The following is a 14400-nucleotide window of genomic DNA, read 5'->3' as shown; positions in this document are numbered from 1 at the left end:
TANAAAATTCTAGAGTTCTATGAGAAGAAAATAAACAATTTTCATCTCTTGCAGTTTTTCTATAAAGTTGATGGTACTTGAGTAAAAAAATTATTAAAAACCAAAAATTTCGGCAATGTTTAGCAATTAATCTTATTAAATGTCTTATTAAATGTTGCGAAAATTGCAAAATAGTAGAGGACTTTCCGTCTCAGTTTAGTCCCCTCTACATGTCCACGAATTCCGTCAGAACAATTATCAGACACCCTGTATATATATATATTTTTTTTTTCTGTTGGCATAATTTAGATAAAAGTAATATTTTTTATTATAATATAATTTCTTCCATTTTCGTTTTTTAAATAAAATATTTTTATTTTTGTATAAAATATAAATCTTTTATGATGCTTCTTGACATTCATGTGTGCGTGAGAGCGATTAATTTTATAAACCTCATATGTATATTATGGCTAATCGATATTCATGCAGGTGTACATGTCAATGTATAAACAATCGCCGCATGTTAATTATTCCTATATCACGAATATACTTGCAAGTCTAATTGTATACACGTTTTTCCTCGTTTGCAAAAAAGTCTATTGCTCTTTCCTCTGTAACTATTGCAAAGTACATTATAAATAAAGTGCAACCTGGCTTGAGTCAGTGCCAGTGAACGTGACTGAACAATGATGTCTCCGAGTATTTTCAAGCGGTCTGACACCTCACTTCAGCAGCTAAGAGCAATAGTCGTTTTTAACATCGTACATGCTGTTCTCAGCAAGTATTGTACGTTAACATACATGTGTAATATATGAGGAGAATTAGTACGTCATTTAAAATATTCTTTAGGTTTCTCGGACAGTTCCGTCATGAGGAAGTGGCTGTGCAAGCAATTTTATGTCTCTGACATTCTACTTTTCTCTACGATGCGACATTATTAATACGGAAACAGTAATTGATTCCGTTTAATTTTTTAGCTCGGTGATTTATTTCGATTTTTCTCTTTAATTGTGTTTGTAATTAATTTTTCATTATTACAATAGAAATAATTTATTATTTTTTTATAACGCGAATATTTTTATTTAGAGCATTTTATTAATAGTAGAAAATATAGATAGGATAGATAGGAAAATATAGATAGGTAACTATTTATTCATGCACATATAATATTTGTTGAAAATTTTTTTGTGTATATACACAAAAGTGAGCGCAAAAAGCATTCGTACAGAGAAAATATTTTTTAAAAAAACCTTATTTTTAAAAAGTAAACATTATCCAGCGAGAAATGAGACATCGAATTTATATACGATATAAATACGATGATTTCATTAATTTGATGTCAATTCGACGTTTAATTGAGGATTATTTCTTGTTGAATAATTAACAATTCATTCATAAAGAATAAAATAGACTGTATGTTTCTTAAAATGTTTCTTATATATATATAAAAGATGTCTATTAATTATATAAAATATTAGGTGTAGTAAAAAGAAATTCATTATTTTTCCATTAAATTTCATGCAAAAATAATGGATTTCTTTTTACTACACCTAATATATCATCTGAAAAATAAGTGAAAATTAAAAAGTGTATTGTTTGAATATTCAAAAAGTATTCGTAAGTAGACGAGAAATTTAGCTTCTAAAATAAAAGGAATGCATGCGAAGCTCGTTGTTTATATTAGAACAGAATGTATATATTCATTGTATAAAATTGCTAATTAATATTTATTTTCTATAAATAAGACTTTTTTTATAACAAATTTCTTTGTATGAATACTTTTACTCTCAAAGTAGGTAGCACAAAGCGAAATGAATAGCATTGATGTTAGGCACTAGAAAATTGTAAATGTTACAGCGTATTTTATGAAGATAATAAGACAAATAAATTCCAACATCACTAATATTTTTCACATGCTTGGATGTCTTTTCAGTTGTAAAAACTTTCTGTAACGAAAGCGGGTTGATGAAAAATAAAATAAGAACAAAAGATAATATACAGAAAGAAGAAAAGTAGGATAATGAAAGATTAAAAAAATGATCGCTATAGTTAAGAGAAGGATAAAATATCAGAATGGAGAAAGAAACAAAAAGAACATATTGTTTTTGCTAATTTACTAAAGACCCTTCTAACTTGTGGCTCGTAGAGCTATTAATTCGCTGCGCGCGAAACGTGATATGTTCTTTCTTTGGCGCACAACTTCCTTCCCTTTGTGTCTCGCTTTTTCGAAAGACTGATTAATTGCGTCACTATCCTTATAAATTGCTTTGTTTGCATTAGTCTTGCCGTACCGAACGAATGCTTGCTAATGGATCGTTTCAGCCAGAATAATCATTGCAAAGCACTAGCGCACCGACAGAGACGAATCGTGAGGGTAGCGATGGTGATATTATCTTGGATAAATGATTGTATTCGCATTAACGTGATACTACATAATGATTCACATTTCTCTTCCCATTAGCACGATTTTGCGCTCTGCCATATTATTATCTATAAAAGATATTATATTACAATAAATTTATATTATTTTATTATATTTCACATTGAAATTAGTTTCGTCATATTCGAATACATTATATACGTACAATATGTTTCTTTCTTTTCATAATAGGATACAAATCCTAATTCTTCTTATTGTTTTATACGAATTAAAATATATAATATAAACAAAACGGATAATATGTAATTTTCGAAAAATTTAGGCGTTATTATCTTTTTTTGTTAAGAAGATTGCGAAATGTCTCGCTTTTTTATGAATGCTGAAAGTCTCATAGCATTTGCACCACAGTCGAATTTCAACTTCTTGCCTATACAGTCGGCTCTACACCCTGAATCGCTTTATTTTCTACAACAATGGGCGCACAATAAACCGGTATATTACACAGCTCGGTACACATACCTCTGTGAAATAAAAAAAGAGAATCACTCCCTCCGCATTACGGCGAGTTACGGGATACAATAGAGTCCCCAAAGCATAAAACTGGTCGAGAATGTTCGGGCTTTTGTACCGGCGGTATAACTCAAGTGTCATGCCATTATTTAACCATAGATACGACGGGTCTTTGCATTCTCCTGTGTGTCTGCTCGCCGAGAAGACCCGTTGTGCCCGACTAACGTAAAAGTTAATTGAAAAACAGGAAATTAAATTTTCGCGATTCCCAGTTGTGCGAGTCACGGCTTCTCGGATAATAGGAGCTATGTCGGCTGGCCTTTGCAACGACTCCTCTATAAATTATCGGCTTGCTTAATCATTCGCCGTCTGATCTGCCGGATACATGGAGTAAATTTATGTCTTGTCATTTCTATATCATGTCGATGCCGATCACGTACGAACCGTTCGGAAAATGGTTGTGATGTATCATTAAGAATTTATTTAATTGCTTATTTTTAATTGTACAACTGACTCGTTGTCGAGGATGACATTTACCGCGTGAATTATTATGTGCTTCTCTCCGTAGAATTTTTCCTCCCTGAAAAATCAAACTTTAATTTAATTCTTTGAGTTTGGCATTCGACACGGCTGGTAGCACGAAAGCGAAGACGTTAGATCGATGCGAGGCGCGACAACTTCATTTTGGAAATAAGAAAACTTTTCTCTTGCGAACCCCCGTCCTTCATCCTGCAAGCAATGTCAGATAGTGAATTTCATTATCGACAAGACCCGATATCTCTACATTAAAATCATTCGGAACGAGAACACATCAAACGAAGCTTGCAGTGTTGATACGATTCGACGTTGTCGAATATTGTTGAAATATTCCATTACTTCATCTTTCTATGTGCATTGTGTTATTTTTCCTAACTTTCTTGTTTGTCATATACGATGTCTATATGACATATTTTTTTTTACAGGTTGTTCTTGTGTTGTATACAGCAGCTCGGACAGACCTCAAGGTGGCACTTTTACATCTCCTGATTTTCCAAAACGATATCCACCGAATATCGATTGCCTTCTGTATACATTCATTGGTCATCCAGATGAAATTGTTGTTTTAACGTTTCATCAATTCAACATTCGTCGTATTTGGCCCGAGTAAGTAATCCATATTTTGAGAAGTGAATATTAAAAACTTGTTATTTCTTTTTGCATATCAATGAATAATAAAAATCATTATGATAAAATACAATACGTAATATTAATTTCTATTTATTAGATATATATTGAATAGGAAACTATTACATTAGTATATTTTAAAATTTGTATAGTCTTCTACAAATACTATGTATTATTACACGTACACTCTTCGAGTAATGTGAAATAAATATCAATTTTTAATATTTATTTCTGTTCTTTAATTACACTATCTTAGCATATAATTGCAACGCGATATGTATAAATTTTGTATACTCATATAATTTTTATGGTTTTCATTCTCGCGTAATATCATATATTCATATTTCGTAAATTATAATTAGACAAGCTGTTTCGCTATGCTCAGCACTGGCAGACAGCATTATGTTAACAGATAAATTATCCATGCAGAGCGATTTGTCATGCACCTAATTCAGGCCTTCCGTTGTCCGGTAGAGTCTATTCGCGGTTGTCTACCGCCAATGGAATACGGCCACGTTCCGTATGTTAAATTATAGCGATATAACGTGAATATAAACATATACCTACATACATTAAGGAAATGTACAGAAGGTGTGCCAGAATTTCTAGCATTGCATATTATGACTAATGAACTGAATGATGTTGATTTCTATAACTTGCTAATGATCAGAGTTAAGAACGTGTCCAACAAACGTAATTTGTAATGACGATGCGTTTTCATCAATTTTTAATCAAAATTATTGCGAATATTCATTTACTCCTATAATTTAGCCGATAATGCAATCTGTTCCCGATTTTTATTTTTGTAAATTACATAGATTATACTTGTAATATTTTCTTCAGAAAATTGTACTCGAGGGAATTTCGAGTGAAATATCTTTGCGCATGGTCGTTTACTAAAATTCAGTGCTTGAGAGTGGAGAAATCTTTGAGACACAGTAATAAGATTTTAAGAGCGTTTGGGGTTCCGCTATAACTGGCGGAAAGTAAAGTTATAGCAAGAGTTTCTTTTCCAACGCTCGTCCGCTTCATTAATTTTCTATTAACTGTGATTAAATTCTTCGTATTGGTCACCGATTAATCCTTTTTCAAGAATTGGCCTCTAAATGCGAATTTATGTGAATAAAAATATTTCTTTTTTTTAATAAAGCAAGCTAAATCAGTATCGAACGTTATTGAAATTCTTTGTCAAGGATTTATTAATTAAGAGTAACGCTTAGCAAGACGAGGGAATTAAAATTGGCTTCTTCAGTTATTTTACGTTCCAATAGTTTTACGAAAACACTTAGAAATTTGTGACGTAATGACCATTTCGTGAAATTGAATTCGAGATGCGATTCGTCCCAAGGTGAGGGTGGAGCGAGAAACGAGTAAGGTGACTTATGGCGCAAGTCCCGGTAGTGCTTGAGCAAGGTAGAGGGTAGTAGCCAATTTGTAGCGCGTTACGTACTTCTGTTACCTAGGGGAAAGTGTAATAGTGGTGCACGTGTAAATCGTGCATTGCTAGAGTGGCTTGACAAAACTTGCAAACTGTTTCGTTACCCGTAAGAGGAAGTTAACGCCAACCAAATAGAATTTAATGTAGATTCTTTTCAACTTCCTGACGACAACTCGGCGTTAATTCTAACCACGTACATTCGGAAACTATATGCTATTGTAATAATGACCAAGAGATATTTGCAGAAGTCGTAATTGTAATATGAAGGAAAATATAGGAAATTAGATGGCGAGTTGACATTCTCCAAAACGACTAAATGCGCTTTAAATCTAGCTTTACTTTAATAATCTATGTACATTCGTCGGGGATTTCTCGTGCTTCTACGTTCTTCTAGAATTTACGTTGCGCCTGAATGCAGTGTTTTAGGATCCAAAACGAGCGCAAGTCCGTTGCAGCAAGACGTTTACTTCACCTGTACCACAATTTATTATAGGTAGGAATTTAACGTAGAATCTTTAGCAAAAACGAAAGTCGGACATAAAATATATATTTTAATGTGAATTATATACATTAAACACACACATTATTCTTTAAAGTTTTGTAATTTTGAACATTTTAAAAATCTTTTCAAGTTCTACCATATTGTACATTTTTACTATTTTATATTAAAAATTATTATATAATATTGCCAGTATAATTTTCTATGTATATTTTCTTTTAAATAGGAGTACTTATTTTGATTAAAAAATATTTTGTATAGTCGTGATGCTAAGGCGTCTTTCTTCGTGAGCTCGAAGCTCGTTGCTTATATTCGCCGCGCGTCAAGTCCCACGGCAACATAGTAAAGGTATAGGTACCCTCTTCCACTTCCGTTGCATCACACAGCAGGTTGTGGCGTGCCTGATTGCACGACGGTCGCGCGGCTTGTTCCCTTGACACTCGCCCGCAGTATCTGCCAGCTCGATTGCAACCGTAACGTGGGATGCACCGGGACAACAGTGTTTCCCAGGCCGCGACACCGCTGCCACTACGATGTACATTCCACTGCGTCAACCCCTTTCGCGTTACCCCTTTCGCTTATAGCGAAATACCCATGTTGCGCGTCGTTCTCGGCGTCTGGAGAACCAGAATTCGACATGCGATTCCTCCGGTGGTTAATGAGATTTAAACGCACGCCCATGCACTAAATTTCGAAATTGTTTGAGGAATTTGTTGAAAATGCGTCGCACGTTAAGGTTTACCGATTGGTATAGAGTACAGTAACTTAGCACGCACCGTGGTGAAGTTATGCGGAAACGGGAAGAGTAGCGGAATAGCGTGCAGGGGGGTTGCGAGTTCAGGAAGGAGGAAGTTATAACGATGAGAAAGGAGTTGCTGCTCCGAATACAACGGGACGTGTCGCTATGGTTAGAACAGGTTTTATTTTCTCCACCGAACTCGTTTTCCTTCCTACAAACGGAATATGAATCTTTACACTTTTTGTGAACTTCTGGTTGCACTTTCCTTCCACTAAATCCGTTATCCATTTCGGGAAAATGTAATATCACTGAGTGTGTCGATTCGATCCGAGAAGTGCCATCGTGACGTTCAAAAGATATTTTTAACATCGCATTACGAACTCTACACTCATGATCGATCTGTCCAAGAGCGTCGATCGCTTTAGCTGTCAACCGATTCCCGATTATTGTAGCGCGCTTTGGCGATAATCGCTACAGATGCCCGCGGCGTTTACGTATGCAAATGCTCAGAGCGGAATTTCTGCTGTCGCGCATTATGCATTGAACTGCGTTGGGGTCACGTCGACCAGTGGAACTTCCGACAGACAAGACGGACTGTTGGAAATGCATGGCAAACAATCCAGTAATGCGCAACGCTACGCGAAATGTAGACGCCTATGCGCTGCTCGTACAAATCACTCGAGCGGTTATTTCGGCAGTTACACATCTCATCGTCAGTTACAGACCGTCTGAAATTTCTGCGGTTGGTTTTCGAATGCTCGCCTACGGCTACTGTCGAAGTATCCCTCAGGAACTTTATCTCTAGAGAATCGATTGTTACTCACTAATTTAGACGCAACCCAGACGGAGCTCACCTAATAGCAATGTTCTCTGTACGTTGATTGTATTTAAATTTGTATATTAGATTGCTTGACTTCAAATTTCTCTATCTATCATTTCGTATTGATTCTTTTGCTGCTAACATTTTCAACTATCAAAAAAAAAAAATAAATAAAACATATATTTTTTTTCAAAACTTTTTTATTTGCGACTTTTTTATTCGATATCTTTCTTTAATTAAATGTGCTTAATACTTGTAGTTAATTGAAAAGAATTTTCCGAAGAGCTTACAATTAGAACGGGAGTGCTGCCAAAGTCAATTCTCTTGGGTATTTTTATTAAATCTCATTGAAACTTGTTGGAGAATATAATGAAGAAAAATCTTACTCCTACGGTTCTTTTCCACGTTTATTATAGTTTGTATGACCGAATAGATTATGCCGTGCAGATTAATATTTTCATAAAAACGGAAGTTAGTTGAGTTCTTTACACAGCGTGCGCGACTCTGCCGTTTATGCGAAGCACGCACGCGCTTCCTCCGAGTACACTCGTTTTGAGCGAGATTCTATTTACAAATCCTTTGCCGTCCGCGGTCATAAATCGTTTTTACTTCTAAGGATCGTCCGGGATCGCGTGCCGCGAGTCCAATATTAAGTTGCCTATGTAGATGGCCTTATTAATATGGCGCACGAGGCGCATGGCGATCGTTTACAGAGTGCCGCCTAGTACATGTCCTAAAGCTTAGAAAATCCCTCGGAGAAGAGAGGAAACTTCGGCTTTATATCCAGGGGCGCCGATAGTAAGCCGCTTTCCCTACGAGTTATATACGAGCAAGAGATACTGCTTCAAGTTTCCAAGCGAACTAAGGATCTTCTAATGGATACCCCCGGGTTCTAACTATTAAATGAGCACGATGCACGCGGTCGGGTTTCGCGAATGCAATGAGTAATTTTTTTTTATATAAGCCACTTTTTAAGATAATTGTAACACATTAATTTTGTCATCAATTTATTACACGGTCAGTGGTACAAGAGCATTGTTAGTAGTTTTTCTCGAAAGAAACTAGTACATTAAAAAAGTTTATTTTAAAAGTTTATTATTATATTAAAATGCATTATTAATGTGGTGTCCAATCACACAATTATTATTGATTATAGCTTGTTTTTATACTTTCCACAAAACATTTTTAAAAACGTTTTTACGAAATTTTCACAAATATGAAAATGATGTCACGGTAAGCCAGTTTTCCTAATCTTCGGATCTAAATTTGAAAATACTAGTCTTCATTTGATTATGTAATTATCGATAGATATTTATATTGTCATTTATAGGAATATGGAATGAGTTAATGTTCACAATAACTAAGTACAATTTTCACATTACAAGTCTGTGTAATTCGGATAACTGTCACTTCAATGTTCGTGAATTGCAGATATACTCGCATAAATGTTCGTAACCTCTTACAACTGGCAACGCCTTGGAACTATCGCTTGGGCCAGTTAACCTGATTTCTGACAACGCCTCGAGATCGTTATCTCGGATCATCAGGTGACATCGCTTGAGAAATATTCCTTGAGTCACTCGGATCGCGGACACGCGGTAACATCTAAGAACGTCGTCTTGTATCGCGTTTGGCTCTGAGGTTTTTCTAATAGCGTTTTCTCTTGGCTGCACTATCGCCTCAGTGCAACACTCAGACAGTGTAGCGTGTTTCCTTGGTTGATGGCTAGGCGAACTCATTCAGTATAACGTGTTTCTCCGTGGCTATAGTGCAAATTTTATGCACGAAGTGAGGTTTTACTACATGATCTCAAAGAGACGATGTAGAACCAGTATGACATTAAAAATTTGAAAATGGAAGTCAACCGGCAACAGAATTAAACACGATAGCATGAAGTAATGTAGACCTATGTTGTATGTACAGTAGTTTTGTAGTGCAGTATTCATGCTGCACTTACACGCAACTGATATAGTGCGAGGTTACACTCAGTGTATCCCAAGAGAAAACGCTATAAAACTGAAAAGAGAGCGGAGGTTCTCCGTGGCATGGTCAAAACTCGAATGCCAATTTTCGTGAATTGATTCCCGTCAATTCCCGATTTCTCGTTCGTTCTCGTCGTGTTTCCCGAAATCACCCGAGTCTTGTAGATCAGAAAGCCGCGAAACTGACGACTGCAACAGTGAGACGACCGGCATGCGGTAAATTCAGCGCTGACAAAGCAAGTAAGATTTCGATTCGCGATCAGAAACACCGAACAGAGCACCTTTTGAAACCGTGCCACGGATCGCTCCTCCTATTGATGCTTGTAAAATAATACATAAAAATGTGTGTATGTATGATTGTAAGAGCCCTCCGCTAAACACTTATTTTTTGTCACGACCTCATAGAACTCATATATGGAATATAGTCAATTATGAAGATGAAGAGAAAAACAAATATTTACTTTAAAACAATTATCTTGTACATTCGGAAGATTTGAAAGTTCTTATTCCAGACTCTAATAAAAAATCTCGTAGAAAGTTTAACGACAAATATAATTAATAATAATGATGATTGAATATCATACTAATTCTAAGGAAATGCATTTTAACGCATATAATGTACTTTTAAAATATAACTTTAATTTTTAATAACTGGGTTCTTTCAGAGAACTGCTGACGGTGCAACGCTTTTGTGCCATTGATTGTATTTTATTCTCACAATCAGCGATAAAAACGCTAAATGCATTTCAGTTTTAATAATCAAGAAATATTTGTAAATTAAACAGTTTCACACGATATTCGCAAATGTTATTCGATTGTATCAGTAAATGACCAAAGAGAAGCTTCATATGTTTTTTTTAGTTCGCTAAGAACTATCGAATTACGTGAATCTTTGTTCAGTGCAATTTCACGCAAGGTGGTCGTCAGCGAGCTATCTTGGCATGGTATGCAGCAATGCGGACGTCTAAAGACGTACAGGATGGCGCCGTTGTTTCGTACACGGAAACGCGCGGCTACTCCGGAAGGAGAGGAAACCTCCAGTTTGTGGCGGAGGTAGCGGACAGTAGCGTGGAACATTGTAGCATTGGCTTTCGTAATGGCTCGTGCCGAATACCTAGCGGCTGAGCCGTTAGGAATTACTTGTTGGTGGCGTAACTGCTGAGATTAATTATGTGCGAGATGAAATTCCTGAATTATGAGCTGTGACAATTGAGAACGGTTTGTCGTCTATCTACCTCGAGGCTCAACTATGAGAGGTTTAGTTTTGAGTCTTTTCGCTTCATGCGTGCTCTGTCCATCATCATTTGACTTTGTACTCAAAGATTAAATTAGCCGGAAGTTACACAACTGTGTCGTACAAAACTGTATGAAGTAACAGACAAAATGCTGGATAGAGTCGCGAAAGCACCGAGGTGAAGCTGTAAAACATATCGACTGAATTCGGTATTCGAAGTTTCTTTTTAATTGTCATGAATATTTCAACTTTCCACGAACAAGAGAGATAGGATTGAACTCGTCGGACGAAAACTTTGCTCTTTAGATTCGTAGCGGTTAGACATGACTGTCGAGATATCTTTGTTCTTCCTTTTGTAGAGTCCACTGTCATATCAGAATTACAGGTTTTTAAGCCCTTAGGAGAAAAACGTTCAAGAGGAGAAAAGATGTCCTAGTAATCACTATAGAATTCTTTTTAATTGCATAATGTACTTTCTTTGTTTCTTCTTCTTAAATTACTTTTTTCTTTTCTTAGATTATTCTTTTTATAACGCTTAATGTAAAAAAAAATTAGAATTAAGAATGCATAATAGATATTTGGGATTATTTAATTTGTAGAAAATTTATGCGAACAATATCATCGTTAAACTTTTATCATTACTTTCTATACTAATATTATCAGAATAGTTATTTGAATACTCATTAAAATAATAAGTATTACGTATATTAAATTCAAAGTCTTGTCGATAGTACTTTCAATTATCATAAATGCAACAACGTTGACTTCATGAAATATTCAATATGACGGCAGTCGTCGAACGATCGCGGAAGTTATCAGGTAAACAAACTTTGCTTCGGAAATGAATGGTGCCACTAACTGTTGGAAAGAAGAACATGAGGTTTTCTTTATTCAGCCAAGAAACATTCAACATTCACCATTAATGGTAATACGAATATGGAGATCATGTAATCATATTCTAATACACAACATAATCGTGTAAAACTCAGTTAAACTCAGTTAAGAAATATTTAGTATATGTAAAAAGAAAATAATTCTATTCTAGAAACGATTATTTGTGACATACATATTAGTTTAATGACAAATGTTTATATTCCGACTTTCTATTTACAATTATTCGTAAAACGAAAATAAATAAAATTAAAAATTGAAATGTTCTATTGTAACAAGATAAACGTATGAAATAAAAAACAATATTAAAAAAGTTAATTGATATCGATATTTTTTTTTGTATATATAACATCAATAATCATTTTGTATATATTACATTGTAGAATATAACATATTTAATTTCTTTTTAAAATATTGATATAATGATCTCTAGACATTGAAATGCTTTTCTCGTTAACATTTATTTTCTGTCTCTAATACTTTTAAAATATGCAACCGGGTCGCTTTAGTGAAATGTCGTATAAAGTGAAGTGCTTTCCGCGATGTCTCCAATGAAAGGCCACTTTACGCGATTAGTTTAATACCATTTTTTCCCAGAGCATTCAACATTGTCTATAATGCCTAATTTTATAATTTACGTTTTATTTAAGGTGTAATATATATTTAAAAATATTTCGTACCTCTCTTGCTGGATGAAGATAACATTGAAAAGAATCTTAAAAGTTATGTTCTGGTATTGGCATATTGCGTAATAAGTCGTAATAACTGAGATAGATTTATTTATTGCATATTCTCGAAATTTTTTGTTTTTCTGATTCTGCGTCATCCATCACATCCATCACCTGGCAGTTGCCTTTTTCAACAATACCATGCAATTTTTCAACAATGTCCTCGTCATCTCCTTGCGGCCATTATTTAAATTCGCATTTCATCGCGTACGTTCTGTTGACGTAACGCGTAGCATCTCACAGTGATGTTTACTTTCCATCAGGGGGCCAAAGCGCAGGCATTCGTTATTCCGTTCGTGGGACAGTTTCCAATTTCCGAGGCTAGAGTCACGACCGCTTCACGTGTCGCTTTCCTTGATTCGTCTCCGCCATTTCTGTAACATTGCATAGGTAGTATATGCGATGATTAACCATCCCGCCCTTTCATGAGTGGCACGTGCAAAATACAGAAGGGGGTGCGAAACGCGAATTAACGGAGCGTCGGTCTTTTGATTGCGCGAGTTCCATCGCAGTCATTTTTTTCTCTCGCATCGCTCTCGGAATGAATAATTCAGAAGATCTCGCCCCAGAGAGTCTACGTACAACCTCCCGCAACCCCGTTCCCGCGACCTCCAAGCCGCGGTGCCACATTCCACATTCCGCAATCTCTTCGTATCTTCGCATCTCGACGTCTGCGTTCATTCCTCGTCTGGTTGTTCGCTCGGCGACCCGCACAGCTTCTTCACAAGCCATTTCATCCCTTACGCGGATCCTTTGCATACTTAAATGCACGCGCGATCCGCTATTCGAGCTTTGACCTTTCATTCGCTCTGGTTTCCAATACGCGTTTCCTTCATGAATCACTTGATTCTGTTTGGCTCTGGTCCGCTTCGGCAAAATTTGATTCATCAAGGCTTGATGTTGGATCATATCGATGCAAAATTCGAAATTTATAGCTGGATCAAACGTGATGTTAGCAATAATAATTGTATCTGACAGTAAAACTGTAAAACAATTTTTTGAAAGGAATTAATTCTAATTGTAATTAAATCTGATTGTACTATGTAATAACTTATTCACAAATTAAATTATTATGTGAGTTTATTAGCACATACAAACTTTAACTTAACTTAAAAAGAACGATAACAATGATTTATCTTACAAAAAATCCGCAACATTGTCTCTCACTGATTTTGATGGATTTCAAATATGTTGTAGAAATGTTGCTTATCTCAAGGGTCTTTTAGGAGAAGCAAATAATCTCTTGAAAATAATAGACAACTTCAGTAAATATTTTCGAACGAACAATGAGATTTTGAAAAAAATCTCGAAAAAATGATTTACATAAAAGTTTCATTGGTATTTTATACTCTTAGTAACAGTTAATATTTTTCGAAAATATTGAAAGATATTTACTGAAAATGAAAAAAATCCGATTAAGGAGTTGTTTCAATTTCTGAGATGAGCAGATAAAAACCTGTAAGTTTAATTTTTTTATTTGCTCTACAACGTATATATCCTCATTGATTTTGATAGATTTTGTAACTGTGTATAAGATCCATAAAAATTGATAAGGAATAGTTCCGACAATTGCTTTGTTGAACGTGTCAACAATAAATGTATTAAAGTATCGTATAGTAATAAATATCTATACTATATATTATACAAGAAAGAACATATCTATTATTTCTCTCATATTATATTTATTTTACATTATATGATTGTTATTTGCATATAATGTTTACGACTGATTAATTATATCTATTAATCGATTAAAAAATATTATATGCATGCCACGTACAATATGAATATAAAAATAAAACGAATATATTAAAAAGTAAAACATTTTTATTTATTACAAGACAAAAATATTACTCTGGATACGTTCAATTTAATTATTCGTCGGTGTTCTTTGATATTCAACATCTCTTGAATAAGAAATATAAGCAATGTTATTACGAAAATAAAATACGGAGTATATTGGATTGTTTTCCATGAAACACACCATTTGTAAGCCGTATAATCATTTTAAAATCTGCAATCTCTCTCTCTCTCTC

General features: G+C 34.9%; 1 protein-coding gene across 1 annotated transcript in view; it reads left to right on the top strand.

Moving 5' to 3' along the window:
- LOC105624380 (cubilin-like) overlaps positions 1-14400 on the top strand; it is a 102435-nt gene that overhangs the window by 19203 nt on the left and 68832 nt on the right. The window contains 1 exon segment of the mRNA XM_012205745.1: positions 3832-4012. Coding sequence (XP_012061135.1) covers positions 3832-4012 — 181 coding nt within the window.

Source organism: Atta cephalotes, assembly GCF_000143395.1.
Source record: "Atta cephalotes unplaced genomic scaffold scaffold00076, whole genome shotgun sequence".
NCBI classification, from domain to species: domain Eukaryota; kingdom Metazoa; phylum Arthropoda; class Insecta; order Hymenoptera; family Formicidae; genus Atta; species Atta cephalotes.
Note: the sequence above shows the minus strand (reverse complement) of the source record. Positions and strands in the feature narration are given on the sequence as shown.